The 17,918-nt window shown below is 46.4% G+C and overlaps 1 protein-coding gene across 2 annotated transcripts in view; it reads left to right on the forward strand.

The window, feature by feature from the left end:
* The window catches only part of MMP16 (matrix metallopeptidase 16), a 586,413-nt gene that overhangs the window by 359,120 nt on the left and 209,375 nt on the right, over positions 1-17,918 (forward strand). The window contains exon 5 of one of the 2 annotated variants that reach the window (XM_078687068.1): positions 2,035-2,112. The exons of the other annotated variant lie outside the window; for it this stretch is intronic. Within the exon in view, the coding sequence (XP_078543194.1) occupies positions 2,035-2,112 (78 nt within the window). The remainder of the gene's footprint in view (positions 1-2,034; positions 2,113-17,918) is intronic. 2 annotated transcript variants of the gene reach the window in all.

Genomic DNA, 17,918 nt, shown 5'->3' on the forward strand with positions numbered 1-17,918 from the left:
GTTTAATCTATTACATCTATTTGTATCAGTTAAATAGAAGACATATCTGACACCATCCAGATTCTACCCAAGTCCTACCAAGCCTTCTGTCTCTTCCCAGCATTGTGCCTCATTCAGAGGAGCAGAAACTTCATATTCATGACCACTCAAAGCTATTGTCTTTGTGCCTGCACTGAGACCACCAACAAGTGCCAGTCCTGTCCCCTTAAAAGTATGCTGGTCTTCTGAGAAATATAGGTACTCGTTCTTTGAAGTTTTAGAATCCCTACTGAGACGTTTGACCCAATAAAGTGCATTAACCCTGCTATCATTTTGTACCTAAACCAATCCTATGAATAGGTGCTCTTACCTACTTATGCTGGCAGTCAATGTACATAATGACGTAGGAGATGTTCATGTTGATGAGTGCAGGTCATATTCCAGGATCAATCAATAATTGACTCTATCCAGAGACTGCAACCAAGTGGCAGCACCAGTGGCAGCACCATCCTAACTCTTACTTGGAGTCTTACAACAGCATACATACGTTGCAGATCTATGCTTATCACACAGAACAATTGTAGTTTAAAAGGTAGACCGTTTGGCTTTGACATTACTTTATATTGCTTTCTTCTGGACTGCACGAAGCCGTATGACTGATTGGTCCTCCGCATCTCTGTAATGATAATATCCTTAATTTAATTCAGCAGCGCATTCTTTTCACTTTTTTTAAATTACTTCTGAATACTCTGTGAAGAAAGAACTCCAACAGAATGATGTCTAAGGATTTTTTAATTACAATTTGCATGTGGCATAGACTTCAGCAAAAAAGCAGTAATTGTTTATCATTCAGTGTCAAAGAGTATTCATGCTGCAACAAGGAAGCTGTCATTTATGGTCAGTCAGTGCCTTAACAAAGGAGCATATTTAAAAATATATTGATTTAAGTGTATAAGCTGTGCAATGTATAACATACTTGTATAGGTGGATAGTTTACAAGGTTTTGGGTAGCCACTGGAACACATTTGTAACCTAAACATACTCAACTCTTAATGCATGACTGTATTTTTATAGCTGACCTAGATGGCATGCTCCAATGTTCCCAAACTGTTATGTGCCTGATGTATGAGTTGCTTACAGTAATCATTCTTAGATTTGTGTTAAATGTGAAATGTGCCTGTTCTCTACAGTTTTCCTGTTAAACACGTTTGTACTATTAAATGTTGACACTGTTAAGTAGTTTAGTGCATCCCTGAAGGTTCTATGGCATGGTACGTTGAAGGATTGTGCCTTTTGATGAGTTCTGCAGATGCGAAGCAGGATGTAGGCACAAAATATTACTGTCTTAGAAATGATGGAAGAGGTGATATAGTCACATACAAAGTAGTAATAGTTCTTCCTTTTCAATGAACGTTCACAATACCACACACCCCAATGCCTACCCCCATGGCACCATAACTCAGTGATGCTGTTCTTTTAGTTAGAAAATGGTGAAAATGTATTATGCGTAGTGTGAGACATGGACTTCTGCAGGGCCTTGACATTGGAAACATGTTGGTTTAATGTGTTAGTATAGATATTGATGAGCTGTGACATGCTGTTCTATGAAAAATCTGTATTAATGGGTAAGTAACTGGTTAAAACCATAAAAAGTGCACATTTTAAGTTTTTCTTTTATCATTCAATTTAACACTGCACTGCCATGCACCATGCACCCTTTGCAAATTACCCATTTTATTAACAAAACCTCCTTGGAAGTGGTCTGCAATGTATTTGTAACATCAATTTTCGCGCGCTAATTTGTGTTAGGGCGTTGAGCTATGCAGAAGGCCGCTAGGCAGACAGACATGTTGCACATGCTTCCCCTTTCATTCATGCACCCTGTGTACTTCCAGGCTTCAGCATTGTTAACCAGTGTATCATGCAGTGTGTGCTACACTGTAGCTTTTGCATTGCACCTCATGGCTCCTTTTCTCACATTTCATGAGAATGCAGTGCTTGTGAAAGGTGCTGATTTACCAGCATTGGATACTGAAGTCCTCCATTTATCCACAGGCCATGTACAGCATGGGCAGTGGCTGAGCAATCTTCCCCTCACTGCCCCACCAATGAGGTTCAACCCTGCTTCAGGAGGTAAGAGGGCAATTTAACCTGTACAACGCCTGACCTCTCTGCTGTCAATCAATGTGTTTTCATATTAACATGCTCATAGGATGTTTTTTCAATGAAAGGGAACAGAAACAGAAACCGCGTATAAAATGTTGTTAGTCCCACTATATCAGGAAATATTTTGAAATAAACTCTTTAGATAAAGTTGGAATTATCAAAACAGAATTATCACATCATCATGAATAAATCCAGTGGCAGCAATTATTGAATTCATTGTATTTTAGCTATTTATCTTTGCAATCCATAACATTAAACAGGCTCCACACAGTTGGTGTGCTTAATGTGTAATAGTGTGTTAATTGTAAAGTTTGAGCAAAGTGCAGTTTGATACTTTAAAGCTTTATTACATATGTTCAGGGTTTAGCTTAAATTATATGCCACTTGGGGCCATATTATAGGTGTCCCCCGGGGCGCAACTGGAGTTTGCACCTGTTTTGTGTGCCCCCAGGGCACATTGGTATTACAGAAGGGGCTGCAGATGCTTGTACGTCTCCTTCTGTAATACTGAAAGTGCTGGTGCACATACAGCGCCAGCGTTTCCTCAAGAGGATGTTCCCTCATTTGTGTGGGGGTGTGGCTCCATGCAAATGAGAGATTACAGATGCGGGCGCAGAGGCAAAGAAGCTCTCAGGAGGCACACCTACAAGGTTGTGCACTATCAGTGCACCCCCAATATCAACCCTCTAGAGGGAAAGGGGGTCCCATGGAACCCCCAGACATCTCCTTGCAGGCAGGTGCAGTCACTCACTGCACCCGCCTGCAAGGGGATCTCAATTCCTCTTTCAAAGCGCAGGCGGGTCGCCGCCTCAATCACTAAGATACCAGATAATGGTCTTTGATGGAATGTTTGTGTCCATAAGCTTCCTTGACTCTCCAGTTAGATTTGGATAAACCGTCAAGGCGTAGGTCACATGAGAATATTGAAACTATGTCTAGGTAAAGTGCAGCACATCTATCGGGGTTGTAATAAATTTAAATAAGAAGCAATGTAGGGAGGCCTCAAAAATATTCAAATATATTTAGAGAATAACTGGTATATGCAGATTTTAGGAAACAAACAAAACACAATAAAAAATACAAAAGTAGCTTGATCCAACAAAACTAGATAAACCAAGGCCCCATGCTATGCAAACCACGTTCTATTCACAGTGACTAAAATAACATGAATTTCTGTACAAGAAAAGAACATTGTGAAAGGAAAGCACATATAATGCAATAATGCAACTACGGAAATGTCTGTAAATGTATAATGATCAAAAATACTAATTGGTCACTATCAACACACCGTAAAATTGATGATCACCATGTTCATACTAGAATATATTTTATAAGGGCGGGTAATGTTTGTTGTTCGTGACCACAGCTTTTAAGAACACTTAGAACAATTCAGACACAAGCTTTTTCAATGGAACATGATGTGCGGTATACTTTGTAACCTGCAAAGGAGGTGGATTTACTGTGTACAGGGATGCAAGTCTATTTCCTGGGTTTTAACATTAGTGGTGTTTGTAGTTCAAAACCTGGAGGATCTGAAGACTCTGTATAGTTGGCTCCTAATTATGGTGGGGGTTTTGGGTGTGTGAGGGTAGGAATTATCTATGCTTCTAAACCAGGAAGGAACAGAGAGAACATACTAGAAGAACTAAAAGAGTTGACACATGTCCAGTCCACAAATATATTCAACAAATTAGATACAAGGTCAGCCTTATATGTGTAGGTTTATATAGCTTGTCAGTGACTGACCCACTGCCAGTGCTAGGGGTATGCAAAATCTGCATCACTTGCTTTTGCATAACTATGTGAAATCCTGGAAAATTATGCATAGTTACACAAAATGCAAATGTATCATTTTGCGCCATATTTTAAATGCTTCCTTGCATTACTTTTCGATGGTGGGTTTATTTCACAGTCAACAAATAGCAACAAAAAAAATATAAGTGGCACGAACAAGAGTTGTTCATGTTCTGACCTTTTGCATTATTCGTGCATGCTCGCTGTAACACATTGCATTGAATGGCATGTAATTATGCAACGTAGCATAATTATATAATTTCGGGACATTTACACAATGAGCATGATGCAAAATTCCTGAAGTTATGTGTATTTGCCAGTGTTTCCTCCAATGTCTATGGTTTCTGCATATCGCAGCCCTGCCAAGCACCACGCATCATGCGCTAGACTAACGCATTTCAGTGTGGTGGTCCACATCACCGCATTAGTCATGCATTTATAGCACCCAAGGAGCACTACGAGGCATGCACAAGGTGGCTGCCCTGCGATGCATAAGTAAGCGGCAGTGGCTGTGAGTGTTGTCGGCAGTATGCACTGCGCTGTGTTGAACTTGCAGTGTTAAATATATGAGCCTTGTAATGCCCCTTGCACAATAACTACACTTGACGCTGACTTGGAGCGTAAAAGGCCATTTTCTTAGGACAAGGTTATCATACTCCAACATTTATTAATATAACAATACAACTCTATAACTTTATTCAACAACAATAACCCATACGGTTCAACCATTCTCCAAACATCTCACCTGAGTCACGCCTCCCCATTCTTGCTGTAAACTCCTCCATACATCCCTTCCCACCTTCACAGCCCTCTTAAACATTCTCTCTTGCCTTTCTTCTGGTGTACCTTGCATCCAGCGCTCCGCCCTCATTCACCTGTGTATCTCCCACCTGAGGGGTGGCTCTGTCCGTCCATGACTCACCACCCCTCCAAAGTTCTGCCACCCAGGGAACCCCGTAGGGCATTTACCTGCCCCAACCTGCTTTGTGCACCTTTTGCACCTCACATGGCCCTACAGCACCATATGATCTCATTCCAGAGCTTGTTGATCATATCCCATATTTCCTTAATATAATAGGCATTGCATTGTCTATTCTCGAAAGGTGCACCCCATCATCCCTGAATAAGACAGGTTCCTCCAGTCTCTAACCCCCATGAGCAATCAATTTATATCCCGCGCTCGGCAAACCACTCTCATTGCTCTGTTTCATGTCAGTTGAACCTTACCAATAGCTGCATGAATGACAGCCCCCCTCCAAACTCTTCTAGGCACCAGCTCAATCCATACTATACATGTTCCAGCCAGGTTCCTTTTCAGAACCTACAAGTCCCTTTGCATGTTCTGCAGTAATGCCACGCCTGATATTCGTCCTCAAGTGCAGAACTAACATATCTGGGCAGCCCATCTGAGTTACCATCTTGGTGAGCCACGGCGGCAGCGTACCCCATCTCATTCCTCCTTTACCCCACAAGCTAAATTAATGGTGGCTGCTCCTCAAGCCCAGATTCCGTCCATACAGCTGCTAGTCCGAATATTTGGCTGCCCAGTGTACAAAAAAGTGTCCCACAATCCAGGTGGCTGTCTTGGTCCCTGGTCCTCTTACGCAGCCTGCAGTATAAAGAGAGAAGGATTAGACTCTGGAAAAACAAACTTCTTCTCCAACACCCCCTTTTCTTTCCTGTGCCTACCCTCACTTCCAATATCACTTCCAAACATATCTCTCACAACAACGGGAGTGCCAACGTCCTAACTGGTGTATCTGACCCCACGACCATCCCATTCACGCCGCTGACGTAGCTGCGCCTATTCTAAATAAATGTGTCCCATAGTTGGCTGGCTCCCACCCCACTCTTCGAAGGGTCCTGTGTAACACTGCCAGCAATGGAAAAAATGTCACTCTTTCTTCAGATGCATAGCAAAAAATCTCCGCTCCATAACGTTTCTCATGTAGTTCAGACCCCTGTCATTCACACACCGGGCACACTTCACTGCATCCACTTTCCCTCAACCAGACCCACCCCCCCTACCTGATTGATCTGTTTTTGCTTGCCAAAACCAAATTCCCAAATTACTGTGTTCATGCACAGTCTAAATATGGCCACCTCAACTGTGCCATAACAGCAAATGGGTAAAACTCTCAACAACTCCCTCAACAATTCAAAAGTAATGGCTCCCCTCCCCAACCCTCCCATCCCCCGCCCCCAGCCTTTCAACATCCTGCTCAGCATTTCGTCTTAGGCAGGATCAAAACCCAGATACAATTTACAATAGAAAGCTGTTCCTGCTAATTTCCCAGCTATGGTAGTTTGCGAGAGCCCCTTGTCGATACAGCGTAACAGAAAACTCAGAACTCCCAGCTCTGCCTCTCGTTGAGTGATATTCTTTTATGGAACTCCAGGCCCCAAAAACTCTCCAAACTCGGACCAAGCCACCCTGTAACTCCGTCAAGTCGATTCTGCCAATAATTTTTCAACCGGGCCTAATACTCTCACTCCCCCCAAGGCCCAGATGTCATCTGGCAACTGCATCTTGCACTGCTCCGCACCAGGTGCCAATCTCCTAAACCGCTGCCACTGGAAACAATATAAAGCATCCGCCACATCATTGCTAGCTCATGGCACATGTTTGGCATGAAAAACTACATTCAACCGTAAACAGCTCAACATGAACCTGCACAGGAGCCTTAACACTCAGGGCTCTAGCCTTCTGCCTGTTCACCAGTTCCACTACCGTGGTATTGTCTACATGGAAAAGCACTGCAGCTCACTGTCACACACCACCAATGCCACCAACAATGGAGAGAACTCCAAAAAAGCAATGTTCCGCCTTTCCCTCAACCAATGCGCAGGCCACTTTTCCGTACACCAACACCCATCCCAGAACAAACCAGAACCTGAAGCACCTGCAGCATCAGAAAATATCCGCACCTGCTATACAGTGTTCTCTTCAACAAAATCCAATGAGACTCCATTGAAATCATCCAAAAACATCTGCCACACTCCCAGATCTGCCCTGACCCCCATCGAGGTCCTGACTCTGATTACTGCACCTGACATGGCCATGCCAAGCCACCTGCAGAATGTCCTCCCTGCTCTCACCACCTTGCATGCAAAATTCAGAAACCCAACAATTTCTGAATGGCCCTCAATTCAATCTTCTTTCCCTCATCACTTGTGACAAGAATGCCTGCATGTCATCCACATTCTTGGGGCAAACGTGCCATCCATTTCACTGAGGGCAGTTCAATGCCAAGAAGTGTCAACCTACAGCTGGGCCCAGCTGTCTTTTCCGGTGCTAGAGGTACCCCAAAAGACTGTACCAAGTCCTAACCTGCTATAATGCTCTTCTCCAAAGCCCCTTTTTCGATGAACAAAAAATCGTCCAGGTAATGCAACACCTCCCTGTGACCACTCTTCTTGATGAACACCCATTGCAAGAATGTACTGAACATCTCGAAAAGGGCACAGGATATGGCGCATCCCATGGCAAGACCTTGTCCATGTAAATGGCTTAGTCAAACTGCATTCCCAGTAGCGGAAAATCCACTGGAGGAATGGGCAATAGGCAGAAAGCAGACTTGACATCACACTTTGCCATTTCCGCGCGCCCTACACACGCCCTCACCAAGCGTACCACATCGTCCACTGAGGCATACAGCACCCTTGAGTTGTCCTCTGCAATGAAATTGTTGACTGATTCCCCTTCTGGCCATGACAGGTGATGAATCATTCTGAACTCCCCCGGATCTTTTTTAGGAAGCACCCCCAAAGGTGACACAATCAGGACCTCAAATGGCCAGTCGGTGAATGGGCCTGCCATCCTCCCTTCTTCCACTTCCTTTCCCAATGTTGCTGCCACCACTGCTGGTAATTCTTTGGCTGATTTCAAATTGTCTGCCCACCGGCGTGCCCTAGGCCCCTGGTAACCTACTCAAAAACCTTCTTTGAAACCCCTTTGCAAACGCAGCGCTGCCTCCCTGTCGGAGTAGATTGAGAGCCATGAACCCATGGCCTTAACGTTAACTGGAGTAGGGGCCCTTTGATCCAGCTTGTCACCTCCACTTTGTTGACCTCCACTGTTCACTTGGTGTGCTCAATGTAAAACATTGGGTGAGCATTCATGCTTGAACTTACAGGGGTGTTGTGAACAAAAACCTTTGTTAAAATTCCGGCAGGTCCCTGTTGTTGCTCCTACCCCTTTTCCCATGCCGCTGGTATTACTTGCCCCAACACTGACCCCACCCACCCCTTGCTGGGCAGGACACGTCTGAAAGGACCGATAGGTCAGCGGTAGCCTGCTAGCAGTGTGTGTGGATAGCGCGATTGCGTGGTCGACATCCACTGCATCCACAACTCTTGATCCACTTCCCCCCAAGGCATATCTGGGTTGAGGCCGACTCCGGCCCTAAACTCTTCATCATAGCTGAGCCATGCAAAAACCCCCAAATGCATCTGGGCTTTCCTTATTATGTCCATATATTTCAACAGCGCAATGGCTCTGTCCAAGTCCTTTTCGCAGTATATACATGTGAATATCAAGAATGCCGAGGTCCAATTTTCCATATTTATGGGTACTCTCTGTAGTCTCGTCAATTCCCATTCTTCCTCCTTTGATCCCTCTTTGGCCTGTATTTCCCTGTGTAATAGCTTAAAGACATCCACATACTTGTGCTTCCAGATCCTACTTGGTGTCCTATCTGAGAGGTGAGAACCTAATGGCATCGCCAAACCCATATGAGGCAGTTTTTTGTGGCGTTTGTTCCCTATCTTGTCATCCTTCTCATTTGTCCCTTCGATGTTTTCCATCTGGACACTCACTTCCACCAAGCATGACTTCCCCACACTTTGTTTGTATGCCTCTTGGCACTGTTGCTGCATCCTTTGTTAGTCCAAACTCCCTTACATTCCCATCCTCCACACCCACCGACCGGCAGGATTTTCCTTTTTTTACCCCAGCCCCATCACCCCAGGCTGTCCACCACTCCCCCGTTCCTAAGGGTCCTCCTTGGGTATCCTTGTCATTGGCTCGGCAGCTGGGCTTTCTCTGCAGCCCGCCTTTTCCTTACCCTTGCTACATTACTGAAAGACACCAACTTTCTTCTTTGCCCTCTCCAGGACCCCAGGAGGCCCCTTCTCTCCATCATCATCGTCACGCAGCTCGTCTTCTTCCCACTCATCACTCTCCTCCTGATAATCCAACACCAACTCATCCTCAGTCACCTTTGTTTCACACACTCTCTCCTGCACTATTCTTTATGACTCTTTCACAACCCCCCCCCCCCACTCTTTCCAGCACACTTCTTCCCCGCCACTGGTTTTGCGCGCTCCTCCAGTGGCAGGTTGGCTGCCGTGGACTCCCGGCTGCTTCCGACCAGCGTCCCAGAGCTGTTGTGTGCCCCGTCGGCATCACTCTCCCATTCCTGACCTCTTCTGCCGGATTTGTTCCCCCTAGGCTGCTCCAACCTAGAGGGTCCCCAACACCACTGGGCCTCACTGCTGTGCTGGCTGTCCCTGCCCTCTTACCTGACTGCTGCCCAGCAGAGACCCACACCCACTGACCGCCCTGCTGGTTCTTGCTGCTGCTCCTGACAGCTGTCCCAGTCTGTATGTACAACAAAAGAGGAAGGGAATGCTTGGCTACTCTCCTACCCCAAAATTCATAACTATTAACAACAAAAGAGAGCCTACAATTTGTGAATTATTAAACGACAGTATGTCTCGAATGAGGAACAACAACACAGTGAGTAAATTAATTTAATTTAAATGGTCAAAAAACAAGGGCCTAGGTGAAGAAGAAAAGATTATTCTCTAAAAGAACCCTCACTCACCCTAGTGGTGACATGCTTCATCATAGGGTTCAGTCACAGATGTGGACAGAGGAGGTCAACCCAGCCTGTCTACCCCAGGACACAAAGTGCCTCCCGCACCATGTCGCAGTCCGGGTCGGCCATCGAGCTCCTGAACAGGTAAAGATTTTCTTACTACTGGGACTAAACACAAAGGTGTCTATGCCCCCCACTAACTCCTGTGGCCTAATCAATTTAAACAACCCTCCCTAACCCGGTGGTGTGAATGATTAGGAAAGAGGCCAGAACCTCCCTCCCTAAAACCTTTATAGGCACCACCGGCCCACCCCTAAACCCTCCCTTATGACCTCCCCACCACCTTGCCCTATCGGGCCCGCACGAAGCACCCCGGGGGGAGACTAGTCTGCGACCCTGCTTCCACCAGAGGCTGACAATGTGGGCAGGGATGCAGCTCGCTTCAATCAAGTCGAGCCTGGCTGACATCTCTCGGCACCATGTGATCTGGGCCAGCCTGGTGGGAAAAACAAAATTCATATTCATTCTTCAGTGGTAGCATGTAGATCTGGGGACGATGCTGTCCCTGTTCTTTCATGGCAAGGCACCTGCCCGACTATCTCTGCATTCTGACCATTGACTGGCTGCAAGCAGTCACTGTGGCAGCAGCTTTGCTCTTCAGACAAGTGTCTCCGGCTTCTTTGTCTAGACGTGAGTCGGCTCCTTTCACAGTCAGTGCTGCTCTGTGCCACTGAGAGGGAGGTGGTACACACTGAGTGAGCATATCAGGCAGATGCTTTTCACCATCGCCACCCACCCCCCATTTCACCACCACCCGGGCACACGGCCTAAAGAAATGAGCTGCACTTAGGTCACTTTTCCCAATGTTTTCTCAAAGACCTCAATTAAGAGAGGTCCACATTGGCTATGGTTAAAGACAAACCTATTTGGAAGAATGCATTCTGCTCTTAGGTTCGTGATTTGATTCCTGTGCGCCTATAACGTATGATTCGTTTAACACTACAGTAGTAATTATCACCTGCATGCACACATGCCATTTTGAAGAGTCTGAAGAGGGACATCTGGTAGCAGGAAGACAGATCTCCCTTTCCGATCTGCTTTGCTGTAAAGAGGCCACTTTTCAACGTGGTTTTGCCCGTCACCTAGGGGCGTAGCTAGAGCTTGTGGTGCCCCGGGCTATCCCTCGGATTGCCGCCCCTTGCAGCTGGGTGTGAGAGTGTCTCTTTGGAGGAGCAGGAGCTCCATGTGATGCATGCCAGGCCGGGCCTGAAGCGCAGCGCTCCTCTTGTTAGGAGGCTGGAAGCACTGCCACAATTTTTTTTGTTTATTTAGTTTTTAGTAACAATTGGGTACACATACAACATCACGTCTGTCTACATTTCTAGTGAGCATGAATACATTTACACATTGTGTCATTACAGCATAATACAAGTTGTCATGATGTACAGAGGTATAGCGCATATCCAGGTTTGTCATATTATTCTCTTTTTTTTCTGGTACTGTATTAATGGTCTATGATGGTCACATTGTAAGTATTGTACAAATGGGCCCCTGGCCCCAGCCCAGAATTCTCTAGGACGTGAGGCTGTTGGTAGCTAGTGGGAGCACTGCCACAGTGACAGTGCATGGCAGCCAGACTCGGCCGAAAGGGCGATGATTTCATGGGAATGAGTCAATGAGCTAAGCTTGCAGATGAACGAAAATGACTGATTCTCTCTCACCTCTTTAATGAACAGTGGCGGCTGGTGACATCCGAAAGTGGTGTGGCGTAAAAGCCCACGATGAGTGCCCTGTGGCGAGCCAGCGCCTTGAGTGAGCCAGACCATCCAACAAAGGCCTCTGGGGGTTCTCCCTCAGAACCCCTCCGAAAAACAAGTGGGCAAATGGCGCATACCCAAGCAAATTCGAGAAAGCAAGAAGGGCAAAAAAGCAACTTTGAAACTGTAGCAATGACATCAATAAAAATACTTCATGGTAGCTGCTCACTCAGTACAGTCAGAGAATTGCCATGCCAACTCAATGGCCCGTTCACAAGAACACAGTGCATGCCCTCTTTTGAAAATTGCCACTGGTGAAGCACAGGTTTGCGAAGCACTGGAGAGGGAGGGTAAGCACTCTGGAGCTGGTCATGAGACTAGCAGCAGTGCTACCCTGTGCCTCACCCACGCCAAGGACCATTCCACCATCCAGTCTCGAGCCTCACTGAACATAAACAAAACAAAACAACAATACAATCCTGTCTAGGTCAGCACTCCGGTACAGTGCACACACACATAAACTGAAAAACAGAACCCTCACACAAAAAGATGCACAAAAACGCAATTGGCTTGCCCGCTGCAATAAATCATGTATGTGCACATCTTCTCCTCCTGACCCGAGGTTCACTCCAAATAAATCAAATGAGCGATTACATGCTACAAAAACAATACCTGCCAATTCCATAGTCATGTCTATGCCCACTATATCTGTTACACACAATATGAATGGGCAAGACGCCGATGTACACAAATACAATTCAAATATGCCCATATCTTCCCACATGCACACACTACACATGCACAACAAGCTGATGTATTGGTAAGGGACTACAAACTATGCATGTGAATTGAGGTGCGACATGCATGGCATAGTGGGCACACACAATCCCCTGACTGTGAACCCAGCCCCTCGCACCTCACCTGGAGTCAAAGGGGGTGACAATTCAAACGTTGTGCTGTTGTCTTGGCGATGCTTGCCAAAGGCCCGTCCTCTCTATCTCCGATAGGTGATGCCTTGGAGTTAGTATACCAACCTTGATGCTCGACTCCTGGCCCTCCCAGACACCCTGCTTTGCACAGTGCTCTTACCTGGATGAACATCTTGAAGCCGCCATTGCAGCAGTCCAAGAAGAGCTGTTGGACTTTGCCCATGCCCAAATGGGTTTCAAAGGGCAGACTGTGTAGCCAAGACATTTTGTGTGCATTAATGGGCACACTCCACTCCAAAGTATTCCTCTGGTTGCCTGGAGGTCAGTGGTGCAATGCAAAAAGATGCCTCCGCCCTGCACAATGTGTCGAGGGACCCCTGAGCCTCCCATCTGCTAGGTTTGGTGGGAGGGAACACAAGGGCCATAGGGGCCTGCGCCACACTCCTGCCAAGTGTAACCTGCTGCCTGGCATCATCACCCTCAGACCAGGGGCCCAGGTTTTCCATCTTCGGGGCCACCTGTTACTCACAGCACAAGTTCATCCACACTCCCACGTCTCCCAACCGTCCCACCGAAGAAAACATCAAGACTCTGGAAGATCAACTATCCAGACATCAACTTGTTGTCTCCGCGCGACCGAAACACTGTCACAAAAGTTTGTCCCATCTGCTAAATATGCCCTTCCCATCAAGCACTTTGCTCTCCTAGAACCAACACATGCTGTACATGACCAATTAATTCCACAGTTCGAGATACCAACTCTGCAAATGTTGTGGCGTGACATGCCCCGACATGGATCATCAGCTGCGACCGATTTCCCACTAGAGACAGCAAAAGGTGTACAAAATGGCATCCACCACAACTACAGAGCAGTCACGGCCGCCGGCCGGCACCACAGGTGGGTGGGGGGAGGGTTGAAATGGGGCCGTCGTGCCGGGAGGGAGGGTGTTGGCCGGAGGGGTTTAATGAAAAAAAAAGATACATATAAATCCAAACCTACCCCATCTTCCGAAAGGGTCCGACTACCGTTCCTCTCTTCATTCCTCTCTTCATCTTCTGAAAGGCAGCTTCCCATCCCTCTGTCTCAACGTTCGTGAGGCGAGGGCTGGCCAAAAAATGTCCATACAGGGCCGTCATTGGTAGCACTAGCGCGCGCCGCACACGCTACAACTGATTGACGGCCCTGGAGGACTCTGAGCGAGGCGGGTGGGGCAAACAACGGTCGGAGGACGAGGCCCGCGCAGTGCTGAACAGTGCAGCCTGCACTCCTGACCAGCCAGCTTTTAAGTTTTAACTACATCTCAGCAGGCAGGCACAGTGCAAACGCGGGACTTTCATTGCCAAAAGTAAGTCCCGCGTTTGTGTGCACTGTGCATGCAGTCTGCTGCAGTTACCGAAGCAGGTGACAGTCAGTCACGTCAGAGTGCAGGCTCCAGGCTGGAGCGCGCGGCTTTGCATCGCACTTGACTACTTGACTTTTTACTGTCAGTCTGGGCGGCGGCCGCGGCACTGGAAGCCCTAGGGGATTAGCACTCAAACACTGTATGGCTAGTATCCTTCCATAAACTCAATATCTGCCTAAATTATATCTTTAAGACAGCCTGATTTAGATTGAAAGCCACCCTAACAACATTGTTTGAGCTCTCAAACAGATCGCTTTGAAACTGCTTAAACTAGTACGCTTTCTAGTACATACATACATGTATGTAAAACGTGCGCGTGGTTACAGTAAGTTTGCTATCCGAATAGGTATCTCCTGGTGAGCAGTATCTGAAACACCGGGCATGTGCGATGGTTTTCAAGGTGACAGCTTGTACTACAATGTTTTCAGAGCACGTTCAGTGAGCTGCGCCTCAACCTGAGACCTTTGAAATAGGCTGTTGTTTTTCCGCCTCCCTACGTCCCAGCAGCAACGCGGGCACCGAACTCTAACCCGAAAATGGCTCTGAAAATTAATAAAGTAATGTCACATCAGTTTTCCGATAAGGTGAGTGACGAATTGCAAAGCAGCTCTGGTTATGGCCCGTTGCGGCCGCGGCCACCTTAATAATTTACTTGGGACACTCACACTGTGTTCCTACCTTCGAATCGTTCCCAAATAAATTAAAGGCTGCCGCGGCCGCAATGGGCCTCCAGTGCCGAGCGGCCGCCTCAAAAATGGTGCCACCTGGGGCAGACCGCCCCCCCCCCCCCTAGCTACGCGGCTGCCGTCACCCCCTCTGTACTGTTTGACCAAATGGTATGATCCTGGGCAAACACTTTATTTCACCGGGCCTACTTCTATTCATTATTACCTATGACAGCACATTCATACTTGCGAGTTCTGGATTGCGCACTGTGAAAACATTTTTAATAAACTGTACTACAGTGAAATGCATTGGCAGAGCACTATGTGTCGCAGTTTAGGACCACTATTGGCAGCTGTTACATTTCCCTAGTTGCTACATTAGAGGCCAGTTCAAGAGCTCAGCAAGCTTGTGAAGGAGAGTTGAGCTGGCAGGATGTTGTTTTCCCTCCAGTCTGCATGGGTATCGAGCCCTGCCAGCCTCCACCTACTCAGGTGCTTGGCTAGTTATTTACATACAGGGGCCCTGGCCACCGATCCTGGAGGAGAGGCATGCAGCAACCTACAGCTTGCTACTATCTCTCAGTACTGTGTGAAGCTCACTTGCACACCCTGACCAACAACCTGGCCAAAGAGAAGATGCTCTGTGGGCTTTTGATGGCATAAGAGACGAGAGCCCAGCAGAGCACAGAAGGTGAATACTGTATAATCATGGGGGAATAATCATGTCTTTCAGAATGTGTTTGTGGGGTAAATACATCACATGACTTAAAGAACAAAATGTTCTACAACTATTCTGGTCTTACTTCTTCAGGTAACCTTGTATAAAACTAATGGAAGGACATGGAGTTTAAAGATTTTTTATAGAGCTTTTCATTGCTCACAAGTGTGTAGTTTCTGATATAAATGTCTTCCTGTGGACTACATTGCTTAGTTTTACATCTGCAAAAGGAGTTTCTCATTGCTAGAATTGGTGTGGTGTCTGATAATTATACGTTTCCCTCATCTTCATTGCTTGATTTTGAGAGAGAAAGTGTCACTCATAGTCATTGAATGTCACTCATTATTACACTGAAATTATGAAAATGTCACACATAAGCAATCTGAAAGCTTGGCAGCTATGATATCGGGTTGGAGCACAATTTATCTCTTCACTGTTTCTCTCTTCATAGTGGAGACTTGGACAGAGCCCACTCCAAAAGGCAGGGAGTCACTGTCTACATGTGGACTAGCAGACACACCTTCCATGGGTTTGCTCTGGGGAAGGAAATATGAATTCTGTCCAAACAGCTCTGAATTCAAAGGACAGCAGAGGAAGACAGTTGCGGCTGGCATGCCTCGCTGGTGGGGGTATTGCGCGGGAGGGGAGAGTCGCACGGGGAAGTCATGAGGGACTGTTAATTTTATAATTAATAATACAAAACTATTTAAACCTACCTTTTTGCCTGCCGTGTCCTGCGTCTTCAGGGGGCAGGCAGCCTCCCTCCCCTCCCCTAAGCCAATCACAACACTCCAGTGGAGCGTTGTGATTGGTCGGGCCACCACCATGGAAGGGGCTTATGGGGAGGCCATGTTCTCCATGTAGGCTGCATTGCAGTTTGCATGGAGAACTATAGAGTGCGCATGACTGGTTTGGGCAGCCCCACAGGACCGACCAAACAGTCAGCGGCCTTCCCTGCCCTAGACCCCACCCGCCTACCCCCCAACCAAACCCTTCTGTTTTCTCGCAGTGCGAGAAGCAGAAACATAAAATGGTAGTTATTACCATTTTATGTTTCTGCTTCTCGCACTGCGAGAAAGCAGTGGGGCGACGCTCCTCTAGTGGAGGAGCCGACCTTGGAGGAAGAAGTGGGTAGGTTTGGGAGAGAGGTTGTCCTTTGTGATTATTATTCATCCACCGTTTGCATCCAACATTTTTACAAAAATAATTTTCTTAAAAATGTATAGATAACCTTAAACCATCTGCTCAAATAGTAATTTGGACCATGCACATGTTCTAACTCATTATTGCAAATACTCATAATATCCTTGAACATCTCATGCACCTAAAAATAATAAAACCGAATGAGTCTCATCTGCCCAAACATGCCTCTTGAGTTGTTTTACATGAGGAGGTGTGCAGGTACTCCACTTTAATAATTATAATAAGCTGCCAACAACCATGGATAGTGCAGACCGAAATGGGGCTAGGGCCTTCAAACTACAAAGTGTGGGAATCAATGTGGTTTTCCCCATCATAGGGCACAATAAAGCATGCGCATGAGAACTACATTTTAAGACGTCCCTAACAAGACGGGGTCCTAAAACTATGCCAAAATTAAATGATGCAGGGAAGCGAGGGTACTACTGGATAAAATAAAAAGTGGCAGGTAGGGCACAGCTTCTGGGTGGATCCTTTATTTGTTATCCACTAGCATGCAATGTGTGCACACCTATGTAAAGCAATTCTTTGTGTGATTGGAAATTACTTATTCAGTTTTGGAACACATTAGTATACCACAGGAAGCATGAATTAATATAGATACTCTGTAGGTATTATTATTATTATTATTTTAAATTTATAAGGCGCACAGCTACCCAAGGGTTTCCCGGCGCCGCCTGAAGGACCAAAAAGAGGGGAACTTTATTGATCAAAAAGCCAAGTCTTTAATGCCCTACGCAAGCGAATAAAAGTTGTCTCATGTTTAAGTGATAAGGGAAGGGAATTCCACAAAGTAGGGCCCAGGCAGGAGAAAGATCTGCCGCCCATGCGAGACAATCTATGCCTAGGCACCATAAATCGCGATTGTGCGGATGAACGAAGAGAGTGAGCTGGGACATATTGATGAATAATAGAATTGAAATACTCAGGCGCCTTGCCGGTTTTGATTTTAAACATATAGGGTAAAGCCTTAAATTTAATACAACTTTCAACCTTAAGCCAGTGGAGTTCTTGTAAAGAATGAGCAGTGGAGCCAGATTTCGGAATGTGGCAAAGCAGGCAGGCTGGAGCATTTTGTGCAACCTGCAGCTTGTGTATGACATACTTATTGGCTCCCAGGAAAAGGATGTTGCCATAGTCCAAGCGAGAAATGACAAGAGCTTGGACAACCGTTCTTTGGGTAGAAACAGGCAACATCCATAAAATGTTCCTAAGTCATTTAAGGATGCCAAAGCAGGTCGCAGCCACCATAACTGCTTGATGTTTAATGGAAAGTCGATCGTCTAACACAAAACCTTAATTACGTGCTTGTTGGACGGGTTGAGGAAGGGGGCCCAGTTCAGATGGCCAGTGTTTGGGGCCCCATAGTTCTTTATTCTTCCCCAATATCAGCACCTCGGTCTTATCCCCATTAAGTTTTAGTGAATTGGCGTGCATCCACCCTGCAATTTTACAGAGCCCTGCTTGAAGGGATGAGGGTTGTGA

This window comes from Lissotriton helveticus, chromosome 4_1, assembly GCF_964261635.1.
Source record: "Lissotriton helveticus chromosome 4_1, aLisHel1.1, whole genome shotgun sequence".
Lineage (NCBI taxonomy): Eukaryota > Metazoa > Chordata > Amphibia > Caudata > Salamandridae > Lissotriton > Lissotriton helveticus.